This window comes from Plectropomus leopardus, chromosome 8 (genome assembly GCF_026936395.1).
Source record: "Plectropomus leopardus strain MGB_pleo_1.0 chromosome 8, ASM2693639v1, whole genome shotgun sequence".
Classification (NCBI taxonomy): Eukaryota; Metazoa; Chordata; class Actinopteri; order Perciformes; family Serranidae; genus Plectropomus; species Plectropomus leopardus.
Window position 1 is genome coordinate 16950164 of NC_142183.1, and position 16941 is coordinate 16967104.

The 16941-nt window shown below is 39.7% G+C and overlaps 2 protein-coding genes across 2 annotated transcripts; one reads left to right on the top strand and one right to left on the bottom strand.

The window, feature by feature from the left end:
• Positions 1-1998: 1998 nt before the first annotated feature.
• LOC121947982 (phospholipase A and acyltransferase 3-like) lies at positions 1999-6436 on the bottom strand. Its single transcript, XM_042493198.2, has 5 exons — positions 6291-6436; positions 5494-5557; positions 4406-4514; positions 3949-4217; positions 1999-2833 (listed from the first exon to the last, which is right to left on the bottom strand). Exons 2-5 carry the CDS (start codon positions 5506-5508, stop codon positions 2711-2713), a joined length of 516 nt encoding a protein of 171 aa, XP_042349132.1. The 5' UTR covers positions 5509-5557; positions 6291-6436; the 3' UTR covers positions 1999-2710.
• A 1821-nt stretch (positions 6437-8257) lies between these two features.
• On the top strand, positions 8258-16437 carry ints5 (integrator complex subunit 5). The gene is made up of 4 exons (XM_088081000.1): positions 8258-8527; positions 10067-10313; positions 11238-13214; positions 15251-16437. Exons 1-4 carry the CDS (start codon positions 8433-8435, stop codon positions 15968-15970), a joined length of 3039 nt encoding a protein of 1012 aa, XP_087937126.1. The 5' UTR covers positions 8258-8432; the 3' UTR covers positions 15971-16437.
• Positions 16438-16941: the final 504 nt, after the last annotated feature.

The window sequence follows — 16941 nt, forward strand, 5'->3', positions numbered from 1 at the left end:
TAATGTAAAAGGTACAGCACAGGTAACAAAAAAATAAATACATAAAAAAGCAATATATCTGAAAGAAGTATAAATGGGGAATAGAAATGGTAAAAATAGAAAAATAAGCAGATGAGAAAATAAATAGGTAAATATATACAAAAAGAAACAAAACATATACATACTTTTTTTATTAATTAAGCTGAGTGACATCACTTTTTTGTGGTGCGTTAAGATTTCTTTCACAAGTATTTAAACCTTTGAAACAAATTGGTTTTATTTCTTTTAAAAACATGGGGAAAAGGCAATGAGCTACTTTGCAATAAGTGTCCTGCAAATTGTGAAAAAATAGTAAACTTAGAAAAATATATTTTTAAAAAAGGTAGAAAAAAATCCATAAAGTTATATTTAAAATGTCATAATTATGTTTCAGGAATATAATTATTTAAAAGAACTTCTCCAGTTCATTTTCTTTTTTGTTCTTTTTTTTTTGGTGCTATTTTTCAGGTAATTTTCTTGTAGTTTTTTTGTTTGTTTTTACAAATTTCTTGAAATTTTGGGGGATATTTCTTTCTAAGCTGCTCTTAGCCTTCTTACCATGTTTTGAAAGAAATAAAGCCAATTTACTCTGGGTTCAAAGGGTTAAAGAGCTTTGAGTTGCAGGAGGACAGATACAAACTTGGGGGGGGGGTCGTCACAAATGTTCTGGGTATAATACTGCACTGCTGCATTCCTTTAAAAATGTTATAACCTTTCTGCTAAATGCAGTTATGATATAGCAGAGAAATGGCGTTCACAGCCCACAGACCTTTTTCAGAGCGGATATTTTGACGTGTCCTTGTAGAAAAAGCACAGGTGTTACCAATCACACTAATAACGGCTCACATAACTAACTGTCCCTGTGAGATTGAGCCGGTACGACCCTGGAATCAAACGCCCTAAATGTAATTCGTTAACGTCATTATTTACACCTGTGCTGTCCCTGCTGTGACATGTCAAAGTGTCTTATCAGTGGAAAAGGTCGATTATTTCTGAAGCTGTGTGCACAACTCTGTTTATTTTCCTCATTGGCTGTAGAAATGCTGTTCTGTACAGTTAGTCTATGACTGCTCCATAGAGCTGTAACACTGTAACAATTGACACTGAATTTCCCAAACTGTCCTAAAAAGAATAGTCAGTGGTAAGCTTTCTTCTGGATGATTGTGAAGTTGTGGAACGAAGGGAATCCTACTTCGGTGTACAAAACATTAGAAAACAGTGAGAAAAGCCTGTTATAATATCCTAGAGCCTAAAATGACTCCGTCAAATGTCTTGTTTTGTCCAATCGACATTTACAAACCCCCAAATATCAAATATACTATAATGTGAGACAAAGGAAAGCAGCATGTTCTTATTTTTGAGGACTTGAAAATATATCACATTTATGACTTTTTTGATTTAAAAAAATGACTAATGATAAATTGGCTAAACATTGCAGGTTAATTTTGTCGATCATTTAACTGATTACAAGTCTAGTGTATAGACTTTAGTGGCATCCAGCGGTGTGGTTGCACTTTTCACATGCAGAGCATGGAGGAGCACCACAGTGACTGATAAAAAAATGACAAAACGATATCAGCCCTATCTATAGCCTGTGTTTGGGTTGTCTGTTCTGGGCTACTGTAGAAGCAACACGACAAACTCCATGGAAGAGGAACCGCTCTGTAGATATAAACGGCTCATTTTAACATTATGAAAACACAACGATTCTTATTTTTTAGTTAATTATAGACAATACATACCATGTCTGCCAGTTGATGCTGCTAAATCCAACACACAGGACCTTTAATTGACCTTTTGTTGCAGCTCTAATCATGACACTTTATCCGAAAGTAAAATAATATAAAATATTTGTTTTCCGTGTGTGTGTGTAGCTTTGGATAAAATACTACATCAAGTGACAGTGAAACACAATTAAAATCTGATTTACAAGCATTAATACAGACACGTTTGCATAAGAGGGGACACCATGACACAATCCAGAATCACACAAATTATTCTTTATTCAAAACAGTTACAAACAATTAAAAGTCATAGGAAGACAAAGTGTTATAAATCTATTTGAGAATCCATTAGAGATTAAATGTCATCAGAAATCTGTAGTTTTTAAGTTCAATCCACATGATTCACGCTACAAACAGTAGGCTGTAGTGCATTTATCGTTAGATCTTCTCTGTGAGATGAAGCCACAGCATCATCATATTTAGCTTATTTTGATTATGTAAAATATTTTTACCCTGGTTTGACTTAAGTAGCTAATATTTTTCCATAAGCAACTATCAGCATAGCATTTTATCAATAGAAAAGACCTCAAACCGCTCACATCCCTCAAAATCCCCAAAATATCTACATTCATCTTCAAAATCTTTATATTAAAATATTAAAACACATTTCATCTTGGCAGCTTCATTAGTGGAAAAACCGTTTGTTGTGCTTGAGTGTGCTGTTGTTACAAGTTTTATAAAGTCTGAAAACTACAGAGCCTTGATCCCGAACCAACCAGCTTCATATTCAAACCAAAAAAGGCATGAGGGACACATGGAGGTAAAGTTAATTAGGCAAGACAGAAATCACATTTTTTGGCTAAATCTCAGATGTTAATTAGTTTTCTGTGAGCGACCGTGATAAGTATCATTAGGCTTTGCTGGTGATCTGTTAACTGAGCTCCTGAACGTGCGACCCGGGACTCTCATCACTGTGTGTTCTTGTTTTCTTTTTTGCTGCCTCCGAACAAAGCTCCTGCCAGAGCCATGATACCCAGACCCACCACCGCAGCCACACCCGCCACCATGACGGTCTCGCCGGCTTTGCGCACCTGCAGAGGGAAACAAACAGCTTTTAGTTGTTGAGCAGAGACATAATGAGTCTTCTTCACATTCAAATCTCTATTAACATTATCCACAACTGTACGATGCCTATCACTCAGACATTAAGACATTTTCCAGCTTATTTTTGATGCAAAGCAGAAATTTAGTTTATGGAGTGCTGAGTGCTTACAGCGCACATCGCATAACTGCAACGTTATCCATTCGATTCCAGCTGGGGACGTTTGTTGTATGTCTACTTCTTCACTGACAAATAGTCCAACAGAGGTGAAAATGACAAAAGAAAAAGACGAAATGTGGATTAAGCTGTCTAGGAGGTTTAAGGGGTTTTCTTGGATGTATCAATACATTTTTTCCTCACTATGAAAACAGGTCAGTATTGGTTGGTTAATTCTATGGAGTTCCTAAAGACCCAAAACTTGATATTTTTTTTATTTTGTATACGCAAATTAATTGTCCACACAAGCTAAGATTGTTTTGTAATGTCACAGTGACCTATGACCACCCAATTCTAATAATTTCATTGCTGAGTCCAAGTGGACGTATGTGCCAAATTTGAGGAAATTTCCATGAGTGGGACGGACGGTCAGACAACCTGAAAACACACGATGTTTGGCCACAGAAGTTGTCGACGCAGAGGCATAAAAAATGGCTGTTTCTGAGAAACTAAAAGACAATCGAGTATTTGGTACCTATGAATTCATAACAAGTTGAGTATCAACGATATGTACACATATGCAGTGTAAAACATGTAATACATTTAACAGACACAATATTGGCATTTTTCAAAAACCCTGACTTTGACTATTGATAAAAGTCTAATTTTTCATGTGATCTGAAATTTTCAAATTTGTTCCATTGGATATGCCTAAAATTATGCCAGATTTCAAAACTTTAGACCAATCAGAACAATCATTGTGGCATTTTTCACATACTAAAAATAGTCTTATGGCACAACTGGGTTGTATCGTGTTTTTTGTTTCATGTGCAAGTAAACTTAACTCATGCCCGACTTAAACAAACCGGACTCCACCGACTCGATCCTGCCTTCCATCTGTGTTTCAAAACTGTCTCATATATAAAAGACTAACATGCGTCCACTGACCTGCCGGGATTCTGCTTTTCCGTAGCGCAGCTCGTTTGCAAAGTGCTCACAGTTCCCCCTGAAGACACAGTACGGCAGCTCCTCGCCCACCAGCGCACAGGCCTCCCTCACAATGACGTGAGCCGGACGGGGCTTGTACTCCTTGTCGAGGCTGTTGTTGATTTTCCACTGGTTGGTTCCCACCACATCCCACAGCTCCTCTTTCTTCACCATGGCCTTCTCAGTCAGGACAGACATCATACTGTTGGCGCTGGCCCCCGGGACCTCAGCTATTAATAGAAAGGGAAGGAGAGAGAACTTGTGTGGTGCATGGTTCATGCAACAAAAATGCTGTTTTGTGAGTGGTTTATGAATTATGGATCAGTTCAACCACACAAATAATCTGACACTGTAGTCTGAAAAATTGCACACGACAGTGCACGTTTTGTGTGTGTGCGTGCATGCATGGCGGACTCACAGGGTGGTGCCAAGTGAACAATGAAGCCATCGCCGACATACACAGCCCAGTGCTGATAGGAGCCCCGAAAGATCTCAATCAAGTCTCCGACCTCTGGTTTCTCATCATACTTGGATTACAACAGAAAGAAACAAGATTTGACTTGGCAACAACTGCAGCATATCTGACCAACTCCCTGGTTTAAACAAACATAAGATGAGATAAGACTTGTATTTGGCTATGCAAATAAAACTTACTTGATATTAAATACGATTAAGTAATACAAAGAAGAACACTTTAGACACACTATAAAAGTTGCATAATGACACATAAAAAAAGAACAAAAAACAGCTGTTACATAGAAACTAGGGGAGACTGGGAACAGTTGCAACAGCTTTCATTTCCCCCATCAGAAACAAGTTGCTGCAACCGTCCTCAAGCTAAGCAGCCATATCACAATACTCCACACAACACAATTTTCTAACATGCACAATTCACTGTGCATACATGAAACAATACATAAAAGGATAGTTCACCCAAATATATACATTTGTCAGCTGCTGTCTACGACATGAGATTACATTTATATTTTAAGTTAAATGATTATTGGAGTTAACAGAATAATGTGATTATCATTATTTCTTATAAATATAATATTATTGTTGTAATTGCACATTGGTAAAAAAAAAAAATAAGTAAGCCATTATTGTTTATTATACACCGAATAAATCATCTAAAAGTAGAAACTTTACTCTATTTGTTTTCACTTTGGGAAAAGTGAGGAAGAGGGATACTAACAGAGGGATTCCCCACAAACAAAACACAATAACTGTGATATTGTGTAAACATATAATATATTATTGCACAATTATTATACCACTCCTGAGAGAAAAAAACAAAAGTTATTAAACAAAATTTAATGTGTTTTTCAACATGTTGCAACTGTTCCCATGGTTACAGGATTATTTATGTACAAATGTATGTAAAAATAATAATTAAAAGGTGACACACACACACAAAAAAACAGAATTGAAATGGAAAGATAACAATCAGCCAAATTTACAGCATTTACTCATTTTCTATATTCTGGTAAAGTGATATTTTCTCACCAGTGTCGGGGCCATGTCAGTGTTTCTTTTGTCTGTAACCCTGGACTGGTTTGACTTTGAGCACCTGCAGGAACAAATCATCTTAAAATAACCAAATATTAGCACATAACATGAGATTCTGAGAGAGCAAAATTAAACATTAAAGGAAAAGAAAGGTAAAAATAATTCACTTTCCCTTTGGTCATAATGTATCTATATGTTTTTGCCTGTTTGCAAGTCTAACACAGCACATTTTAAGAATACATTATATACAATACAGTGGTGGAAAAAAAACAATAAGTACATTTACTCAATACCTGAGAAGAATTTTAAGGTACATTTTCTTTACTTGGGTATTTAAATTACACGTTACTTTATACCTTTACCCCATTACATTTTGGTGGCATATATTGCACTTTTTACTCCACTACATTTATTTACTAACTTTAAATACTAGTTCAGTAAACATCTCTTTAAAATCACATCATTAAAACCTTCATGCTGGTAGGATTTATTTCAGGGCTGCTGTATTATACTGCAATAATTTTAACTGGGTGTACCTAATAAGTGCTGAGTATTAGACTAATACTGCAATTATCGTCCACATAGAATTAAAGACACATTTGTAACACCGGAAACAGAAAGCGAAACATCAAGATAGTCCAAAGCTAGTGGTTAGCTTGAACTGGTCTTTGTTTACATCATCTCAGCGCCTCCAACAGCTGCTGGTTTTTAGCTAACGTCACCTCAAAAAATACTGCAGCGTCAGCACAACACGCAGCCTCGGCCTCTGAGCTATAAACAGATCGTCCTCTTACCTTTTAATGCGACGCCCACGGCAAGTTTTAATGCGAAAAGCGACACCAGAGACACCGACACCGGAGACACAGACACCGGAGCTCAGCTGCGAGCGATCAGCTGATCTATGATCTGTGGATCCGCAGCACGTGACCTTCAGAATAAAAGCGTCACCCAAACGTCAAAAGGGACCTTCATCTAACACAGACCTATGACGTAGTTTTAGCTAAAAATAAATGAATCGATAATAAGACTGGAAATGAAATTATTATTATTATATTAGTCATTTAAATTGTGATAATAATAATAATAATAATAATAATAATAATAATAATAATAATAATAATAATAATAATAATAACAATAATAATAATAATAAAAATCATTATCATCATCATCACAACAAATATAATATGATATAATATCACCATGCAGTATAATATATGCATTTCAACAGCATCACAAACTTTAGCTTTAAAAAAGATCACACTGTTAAATCAACACCGCTCTATAACAGTTTCTAAACAAAAACTACTGTAAACTTCATGTAGGTAGGAGTTACTGTATATTAAGCTGAGTTAGTTTTAGCCAGGTGTACTTTAGTGACAACTGAGAATATTTTGGAGATAATAAAATTAAAAAAGCTGATGCAAATCCCTCACACTGGTCCAGTGACCTTTAATTATGTGTCACAAAATCCCAATATGTCATGACTATCTCTCTGCAGAATGACGACATCACCATGTCAAATGTAAAAGGTTGCCAGTTAATGGTGGTTATGATGCACTCATGTCTCTAATGTGGCATAACATAGAGTATTTATTAAAACAATCCTGCTCTGTTGACCTTTTGTTCCCTAGACTAACAGTATAATCACAGTGGTTAAAGAATAACCTTAAGCTCTTTAAGTATGCCATAGTGTACAAAGGTGACTAATTGGGAAACATTTTTAGTAGAATGAGTTTAGTAGAAACGCTGTGAGGGCATTATTACTTTATTTAATAAACCAGGATATTTAAGTGGAAAATTCAGTTCTGTAGGAGAAAAGATGAAACCTTAAATAGTGAATTAGAACATTTCTGTTCGCGAATATTTAAAAAAAAATGCTGATAGAATAATAAAATTAACCAGATAATCAAGGGCGCCAACACCTGGATTAACCCCTTGAAACCTGGGCAAATGAGCTTTATTTCTTTCAAAAACATGGCCTCTTGGACAGGTCACCCTTGTGAAAGAGATCTTGATCTTTATGGGTTTTTTATCTAGTTAAATACAGGTTAAATAAAATAAAATAAAAAATGGGATGGAGGCAATAGGCAACTTAAGAGAAAATGACCCAGAAATAAGCAAGAAATTGGGAAAAAAAGAACAAAAAATTACCTAAAAATTAGCACACAAAAAACAGACCAAAACCAACAAAAATCAAAACAGAAAATACAACAAATCAAAATGACCATGGGGAAAATGACTTAAAAATGCTAATTTCAAATATATACCTATGGCAATTATAAGTAGGCTATATTTCTTTCTTTCTTGCAATTTGCGAGGCATTTCAATTTGCTCTGGGTCCAAAGGTTTAAATACTATTTAAAGCGTCTCTGTGAACATGAAAGTTGCACTCAAAACCTGTATAAATGTGAAATTCAATGTAAATATCAATATATATCTTGCACTCCAACCATTCTTGTATATAACACTTTAATTCCATGGTTCTGTTTCTTGCACTGTTACACTGTTATTTGTGTTACTTGTTTTGTTTTGCACTGCTAGACTCGTACTTTTTATATTTTATATTTTATATTTGTATCTTCTATTTTATCTGTTTGTTTGTTTTTTTCTATATTTATGTTGCACCAACCCACCAGAACAAATTCCTCGTATTGTGTTAACTATACCTGGCAATAAATCTTTTTCTGATTCTGATTCTGAACACAACACAAAGGGTTAATAAATTAATAAATATACCCAGCACCACTAGGTGTCGCCAGTGACGTCAGCTGTCAGTGTACGTTGTCGTTTTTTCTGACGACAAAGAAGTCCCAACTTCCGGCTTTGGAGCGCCCTTTCGGTGTATTTTTGTCCTGAAATTGGGCTCAGAAATCAACACAAAGCTGTTTCCGTCGCTCGCGTCGAAGCCGAGAGGATTTTGATGTGACGTTTTCATGTTGAAAGACCAAACGATGTCTGTGGTGTTTGACGGGAGTCCGCTGAAAGCGATGCCGAGCTCACACACTCTCACCCCGCAGACTGCCCTGAGGTGAGTCCGCTGCTGCTGGAGGGGAAGCGGCTGCTCTCACACAACCTCCACACTCACACACACTCACACACACACACACTCCAGAAAGTCACTGTGTACATTTTATATCTTAAATAACTGAACTGAGCTCGTGCTGGAAGTTACTGTGATAACAAAAGAGCTGTTGGGAAACGTTACTTTGAGATTTTCAGTGTAATTCTGCTTAAGGTTTAAAAAGATGCAAATGAAAAGCTGTTTCATTTGTCATTTTACGCTGGTTATTTGTCAAAAACAACATAAAAATGTTGATATTATGTCAGTTGTATTAAAGCTTGTATTCGTTTTCCTGTATTTTTTATTTTATACAAGATTTCAGTGGAATATATTTTATGTAGCAGTGCACCTGAGGATTATCTGTTTTTCCTTTTTTAAACTTTTCTATTTATTCAATATAAAGACAACACATACAACATGTAGGACAGAGGATGTTCATGAATTCACATACTTATCATATTTTGGTCTTTTCATGTCCATCTTCAACAATACTAGCTAATCAATAGTAATACCATTTCCCACAATGCAGTCACTTACTCAGCATTTAACTCCCACCTTTCCGTTTAGTCCAAGAAAAAGAGTGCAAAAATATACAAATATGACAAACCTGTTATAATAATAAAATATAAACCAAAGTTAAAGGCAAAGCAGAATGAGAAACAAACAATTAAAAACAAACAAGAAAAAATAAGCAAAAGCAAGAAAACAAACTATTATTATTATTTCTATTATAAATGTTTTGTAGTTGATAAATTGACTAATAACTTAGTTAACTGAAGGAAAAATAATCTGTAACTTTTTTGATAATTTATGAGTTATTTGTTTTGTTATAGGTCACCTTCTTAAGTATGAGATTTCCTGTGTTTGTCTTATGTGATAGTAAATTAAATATGAAAACATCTTAACGATATCTGTTTAGGCTAAGGCTGTAACAATCAATTGATTAATTGTTGAATATTTTTTTCTTACTAAATTTATAAGCTATTAATCCGTTTAAGTTTTCTTTTTTAAGTCTCCACATATTCTGATTCCAGCTTCTAAAATATTAATAATTTCTGGTTTCTTTACTTCTCTATGACAGTAAACTGAATATCTTTGGTTGTGGATTAAAAAAAACACTTAAAGACATAATATTGGGCTTTGGGAAAATGTTGATTAACAAATGAAACTATTTTCTGACATTTTATTAATCAGACAACTTATTGATTAATCAAGAGGCCTAGTTTGGACTGAGCAAGTTGAGAATTTTTTTTTTTAATGTGTTAGAGTTACAGTGACTGGTAAATCACAAGGTTATTCTATCATAAAATGAATTGTTAGTTTCAGCCCTAAAATATATTGTTCTCTTTTATGTTCTTGGTAATGTAAATAGATCTTTTGGGTCTGAAAGAAACGTCCCTTCATACATATACAGCGACACACCTCTTTCTTCTGTAATTTTCTGCTTGTTTATGCTGAACTTTCCATTCTGCCGCTCATGTCACTGTGTCCACTCCTCTCCTGCAGCGCTCAGGAACTCTCCCAGGAGATCAAGTCCTTCATCAGCGGCGTTGACACGGTTCAGGGCCGGAAGCTCAGTGTCCGGGAACACGCCCGCTGTGCTGTGCGTCTGCTGCGCTCGGTCCCGGCCTGTCGGGGGGCAGTGCTGGAGCATCTCAGGGGCGTTTATGATGAGCACGTCTCCGCCTTCCTGCACAACCTGGAGACGGAGAGTGACGCCGGCTCCAGCTCCAACCTGGAGGACATCATACAGGTGAGAAGGACACACACATAGGACTTGTTATAAAACTGGAACCATATCGTGAAAATCATGAAGCGATGAAGATATTTAAAGGTAAAGGGACTTTTCTTGTGCTGTTTTCAAATGCCTATCACAGGTGTTCAAACCTATGAAACTTGAGTAAATTGGGGAAATTTATTCAAAAATATGTTGGGGAATAAACAATAAGCAACTTGTAAGAAATCTTCCACAGATTACAAGAAATTAATAGATATGGAAATGTATTATTTTTTTAAATGTGTAGGGGGAAAAAATCTGTATCTCTAGTTATCATATTTACATATTTAAAATTATATAGAACTAAAAACCAAAACTAACTAAAAAGTTACAGAATTATTAAACATTTTAAAGCATGTTTTTTAGGGCATTTCCTTGTTGTTATTGTTGTTTCTACACTTTATGTCTTTTTTATTTATTATAATTTATTTTTATACTCATTTTCATGTAGTTTTCTTGCATTTCTTTCATTTTTTTAATGATTTTTTTTTAGCTTTTGCCTTTAGTTAATAGGACAGCTTAAGCATGAAAGGGGGAGACGGGATGACATGCAGCAAAGGGCCGAGGCTGGAATTGGCCTTGCAGCCGCTGCAGTGAGGACATAGCCTCTGTACATGGGGCGCCCGCTCCACCAACTGAGCTACTGGGCACTCCCACTTTTAAATAACTTTTGGGTCATTTCTTCATTTATTGCTTGTTGCCCTCTTTCCATGTTTTTGAAAAAATCATGCTAATTTGCTCAGGTTTCAAAGGGTTAAAGGCCGTGTCACAAGAGTAACAGATCCAGACGTCGCTCAATCTTGCCACACTAAAAGTTTTCATTTATCTTTAAAATTACAATAATGGTTGGGAAATTCCCTCAGAGCGCGGTTTTAGTTATTTCTGGTTCTGTTCCTTTAGGAGGTCCATGGCGTGCTGTCAGAGTTCATCCGTCTCAACCCTCGGGCCTGGGCGCCTCTGGTGTCCACCTGGGCTGTGGACCTGTTGGGGCAGCTGAGCAGCAAACACGCAGGCCGCAGGGTGGCCCCTCACGCCTCCAGCCTCAACGAGCTGCTCCAGCTGTGGATGTCCTGTGCCGCCACCCGCTCCCTCATGGAGGCCTACTCTCAGTGTTTGGCCGCCATGCTGGCCTGGTGCCCCGACGCGTGTGTGGATGCGCTGTTGGACACGTCAGTTCAGCACTCTCCGCATTTTGACTGGGTGGTGGCTCACATCGGCTCTGCCTTCCCGGGTACTATCATCAGTCGAGTCCTGGCGTGCGGACTCAAAGACTTCTGCTCTCATGGCGCCAAGGATCAAGGGTTAATGGTGATGGGCGTGGACAAAGGCAGCAGAGTGCCAAAGATTGGCTCGGTGGTGGGAATCCTTGGACACCTTGCAGCGCACCACTCAGACAGCATCAGGAAGGAGCTTCTCAGGATGTTTCAGGAGAGCCTGAGTCCGTCGAGTCCGCTTTCTCCCACCTCATCTTCAACATCCTGGGAGAGTTCCCCTCAGCTCCGCCGTGCTGCAGTACCGTTTCTGCTGCAGCTGGCTGCAATGTCCCCCAACCTGTTTGGTGCGGTGTCTGCGGAGCTGGTGGAGCTGCTGCGCCCTCCCGTGCTGCTTCAGCTGCAGGTGTTGCTGCAGGGCCTCCCCAGAGAGGAGCTGGACAACATGCTGGGGCTGGCCGTCCACCTCATCAGCCAGAGCCCTTCAGGAGGGTCGCGAGTCCTCCGTTTCCTGGCAGACACGGCGACCCCGGCCTCAGTCATCATCTCCGGCCCTACTCCCTCCCCTCACGAAGGAGTCAGAGAAGGTTGCGATCGCCTCCTCCAGATGCTGCTGCTGCATCTCCACAAACTGGTCTTCAACCGCTCCGACGGAGCTGAAGTGAACCCCCATCACTCGCCGTCCTTTCAGCCCCAAAGGGTCATCCCCTTCTTGGAAGAGCTGCAGTCTCACGTCGGAGAGCTCTGTGCCGAGACGCTGCGACTGGAAAGGAAGCGTCACCTCTGGCTGCACCAGTTGCTGTGTCTCCTGTCAGTGTATGGGGGCCCCAACGTGGCCACTGAGGCCCTCTGCCAGCTGCTCACACAGGCCCACAACCCAGAGGAGCTGGCTCTGGCCTGGCAGCTCCACACCACGCTCTCCTCTTGCATGGCGGGACTCATTCCTGCCGCTGTAGCTCGCTGTGTGGCCCAGATCCACACACACACTCTGGGGCCCCGGCAGCTGCGGCAGCTGTTGCTGAACCTGGCCGCAGCCATCCAGAGTCAGGATGAGGAGAGAAGAGGTGCAGCAGGTGTTCAGTCCTCCATGGCGATCCAGGTGGGCTCGGCGGTCTCGGGACACCTGCATGATTTTGGCCCGCTCCTCCTCCACGGTGACCCGGCTGTGTCTCATGCTGCAGTGCGCCTCCTATCCTGTAGCCCACTCCCTCGCACCTCCTCCCCAGCACACCTGCTCCTGCTCTCCCGTGCTGCCGTCACTCATTTCTTTCTGGCGCTGAGGAGAAGAGGAGAAACAGGGAAGGTGGGGAGAGACGGGGGACAGGCAGCCGAGGCGGTGAACTGCTCTGTCCTCCTCCTGTCCCGGTTCGCAGCGTATTCTCCGCTCACCCTCAAAGCGGTGCTTCAGCAGCTGGTTGAGGGAGCGCTACATAAAGGCAACGCTGGCCTGTTTGGAGGGCAGATCGCAGACATGTCTGGCGCCCCTTTGCCTTCACCGTCTGTGTCTCCAGACATCGGGGCCTCTTTGCTGGATATCAACTGTCGGTTCGGTACCACCGTCAACTTTTCTGGCAGCGTGTGGTCGGTGTTTCATGCCGGAGTGATTGGCAAGGGGCTAAAGGCCCGCTCAGAGGCACAGCTGCCTGACCCATCGGGGGTCATGCAGGTGAGTTGTACAATTTGAGAAATATAGTTTAGCACAGTTTCAGGCAAAATGTAGAATCAGTAAACTAACAGCAGATCAGTTCAGGGCTCTGCAGGTTGTTGAAAAGTCTTAAAAGGAATTTAATTAATTAATCTAAAAATTAGGCTTTATTTGCTATTAGAATGTCTCTTAAATATTAAGACATGGTAAGTAGGATTTCATGATTTTTTTTGACATTGCATTGTAATATCTCAAAAATAATTGGAAACATCAACTTTTGGGAAATTATTTAATAAATTCCTCTTCTTAAACTCATCGTGATGAGAATCCAAGCAGTAGATTCTCACATGCAGGTAAACCAAATAGATACTTTTATGATAATATTATATGTTCATTGCCTTCCACGTGTTCCTCTCTAAAAAGTGTTGTTTTATTCAACATTTGATGTAGATAATCTAACTTTTTCACTGGACGAAAAAAATATGATGTTATATGTTACAATTAACATTTGGGCAGTATAAAATTGTCCGTCTTCAATTTTGGTTATTAGAAAATTGGTCTCAACTTCTGAGTGGCATTAAAAAAAGTCTTAAATCTAATTTGCTTTAAGCTGCAGTAACTCTGGCATTGGACACTATATACATATTAGTGAAATGGTTTTCCCCTTGCCTTTTTTATACTGAGATCGCACTATGGGGCCGCTACAAAGTCCCTTCTCTATGTTGCCTTTGCATTTTTACACAGAGCCAGACAATGGTGGCAACATGCCTTGATTTTTAGACAGAATGCTGGCATCACGGAATCAAAAGTGATGGCATGACATGTAACACAACAGCGTTGGCCTCTAGTGTGACATAAGACATATGCGTTGGCAGCAACCCACTAGTAATGAAATTTCACAATCACATTTTCCAAGCCTGGAGAAGTCATGGAATTAATAACAATCATTCAAAGTTTTGGAAAAGTCATGAAATTTTGTGTAATGAAAATGTTACACTAATTTTCTGTAGATAACCTTCCATGTAATGTAAAAGCAAATGTATTTTCTGTGGCTCACGACATAACGTAGCTCTCTTATATGTGTCACGTGTGGCAAAGTTTTGTTGACCATCACACAAGTTTCTTCATTTTCTCCCCATGTTCCTTCTCTCCCTTCATCTCTCCTTCAGCGAGCTGAAGTTATGTTCGAATAGAGTTTGAATCTGATATGTTTGAAAAACAGAGGGCGAGTGGGGCAAGAATTTTTCTTTTTTTAAATTATTATTATAGGTCTTTAAAAAAAAATTGTCCGTGAAAAAGTGTGGGAGCCCTGACAATAACAATGGCATCACATAGCAATAAGAATCATTTATCCTCTCTGTTATGTGGTGGCTGATCTCGGCTTCCAGACCTCATTGTTTTCTCAATTATCAGACTATTTTGCCACTGTTTTTCTTTGAGTTAGCCACTAACTACTTACAGCTGCTTTTAAAATCTCCAACACACAACACGTCATCAAAAAGTTACATATGCCCTGCTGGCTGTCCCCTTTACACACACACTGTTTCAGCACTGTTGCTGCCTCCTGTGCTGGCTTAAACGCAAAACGACTCTGCCATCCCATTTCACGATTGTACCTTTTATACAGATTGGCAAGGCGGCATAATGGTGCGGTATTCTTCCTTAAATAAATAGACATTGTAAAAAGGGATATAGTCTAGCACAGTTTTCAGCAAAATGTCGATTAGATAATCTTACAGCAGAAGAGTCAATGCTATATAGTAATAAAGGAAGTGGGTTTTACATAATAAATAGGTCATGTATGCACATTTCCGAAACCACATTTTCCACATAAACATTTGACAGGAAACTATGAAGAAAGTCTTACTGAGTGAAAGTAGTTACACAAGTAAATTCTGAATATTTCACACATTGCAAATATATTATCTATTCTACATCTGAAAATGATTAAATGTAGTAGAATTTGTGTAATAAATGTTATTATATGTAGTTTGTGTTTGATGTGCTGCTGCAAAAAAGACTAAAAATGCATCACTGTCTTTCTCTTCTCTCTGCAGAACATCCAGACTCTGCTGGCTGTCGTGGTCCAGTGTTGCAGCTCCTCCGGTCTCAACGGCTCAATCAACGGCTCCCGACCACCATCTGACCCTGATGAGCCGTTGCCCATCAACGCCGAGGCAGCCAAGGTTGTTGCAGTTACATTAGTTGAAAACGTCTGTCCAGATGTGGCCAACGGTGAGCTGTCCTGGCCCCCGGAGGAGCACGCCCGCACCACGGTGGAGCGAGACATCCACATTCGCCGTTGCTTTGAGGCCCACCCGGTGCTCTTCCCTCTGCTTCAGGTGGTGGCGGCTGGACGTCCGGCTCTCTGCTACTGCTCAGCCGTGCTCAGAGGTCTCCTGGCCACTCTGCTGGCCCACTGGGAGGCATCCCGCGAGGCGTTGTCCACAGACTCCCCGTGGCACCTCCAGGCTTCCTGTCTCCTGGTGTCCTGCATGGGAGAGGGTCAACTCCTGCCGCCCGTGCTGGCCAACGTCCATGAAGCATTCCCCCACCTCACTCCCTTTGAAGTGAGGCTGCTGCTCCTGGCCGTGTGGGAGTATGTCAGAGGCAACGGGCCCTTGCCCCAGAAGTTTGTGTTTAGCTCGGAAAAAGGGCTGTTCTGCAGAGATTTCTCACGTGACGGTGACGTGGCGCGATACGTGGCACCGATTCACAGCGTTCTACATAAAAACATTGACAGATTGGGACACCTGTGCTGGCGTTTCCAGCTCTAAAAGGCAGTGGAGATCAAACTGTGCAGAGCAGGTGGCAAAAGGATACATAGAGACTGTTAAATAGTTGGAAAACTGTGTTACATTGCTCCAAGATCAGACTGCAGAGTTACTGCCACTGTACTTCAGTTTCAAGTATAGCTGTGTGCGTGTGTGTGTGTGTGTGTGTGTGTGTGTGTGTGTGTGTGTGTGTGTGTACCTTTTGTACCATATTTTTAGATCTGATTTGTTTCTATGAGAGACAAGGAGACAAGAGAAATGGCACACATGTATATGATGTTAATACAGAATTTGCTCCACACAACATACAGCCTTAATGTGTCATTTTAGCCGGAAAATACAACGTTGGTAATGTATAGATGTTTTTGTATCATTTTCAGATGTCTAACACACACACTGCCTTGCGTTTTGTTATCCACCCAAAACTGTTGTTTCAACCACTTTACAAAATAAATCATTTGGTCTTAGAATGGGTTTTGAATTGAGCGTCTTTGTTAATGCCGAAATGTTTTATCAGTGGTTACCACAAAGCCATACTATCAATTTACATCCTGGAAATGTGTGAGGCCAGTGGTTTCCACAAACCGTCTAAATGCAGGGAAGTGATTTTTTCTTTGTAGAAACTGATTAATTTGAATAACATTTGGCGATAAAACTACAGTATATTTCCCAAGATAAAAACAAACATTAGAGAAATTATGAAAAAAAACCAAATCTCTGTGTAGCAGAGTTTAGTTTGTTCTCTTTGCCCCAGTAATCATCTTGTGATCCCTTTTGGGGGTCCTAACACCCAGGTTGTATCTGGGGAGGACAAAATATGATTTTATAACATTATTCAAAACCACCCCTTGAAAGTTACCATAGAATTAAATCTACATCTCGTCTCACAACCTTTTTTTTTTTTTGTTGTTACCCCTTTAAATACACTAAAACTTTACTTTTCTGGAGGAAAATTGCTGTGCAGCAGTTACGAG

What these genes read in the sequence shown, in the direction of transcription:
- ints5 (XM_088081000.1), top strand. Translation starts at nt 8,433, where the DNA reads ATGTTGAAAGACCAAACGATGTCTGTGGTGTTTGACGGGAGTCCGCTG. An exon ending in ACCCCGCAGACTGCCCTGAG is followed by an intron (nt 8,528 to 10,066) that starts GTGAGTCCGCTG and finishes CCTCTCCTGCAG; the next exon opens with CGCTCAGGAACTCTCCCAGG. An exon ending in ACCCATCGGGGGTCATGCAG is followed by an intron (nt 13,215 to 15,250) that starts GTGAGTTGTACA and finishes TTCTCTCTGCAG; the next exon opens with AACATCCAGACTCTGCTGGC.
- LOC121947982 (XM_042493198.2), bottom strand. An exon ending in TGTTCACTTGGCACCACCCT is followed by an intron (nt 4,218 to 4,405) that starts GTGAGTCCGCCA and finishes TTCTATTAATAG; the next exon opens with CTGAGGTCCCGGGGGCCAGC. An exon ending in GAAAAGCAGAATCCCGGCAG is followed by an intron (nt 2,834 to 3,948) that starts GTCAGTGGACGC and finishes TTCCCTCTGCAG; the next exon opens with GTGCGCAAAGCCGGCGAGAC.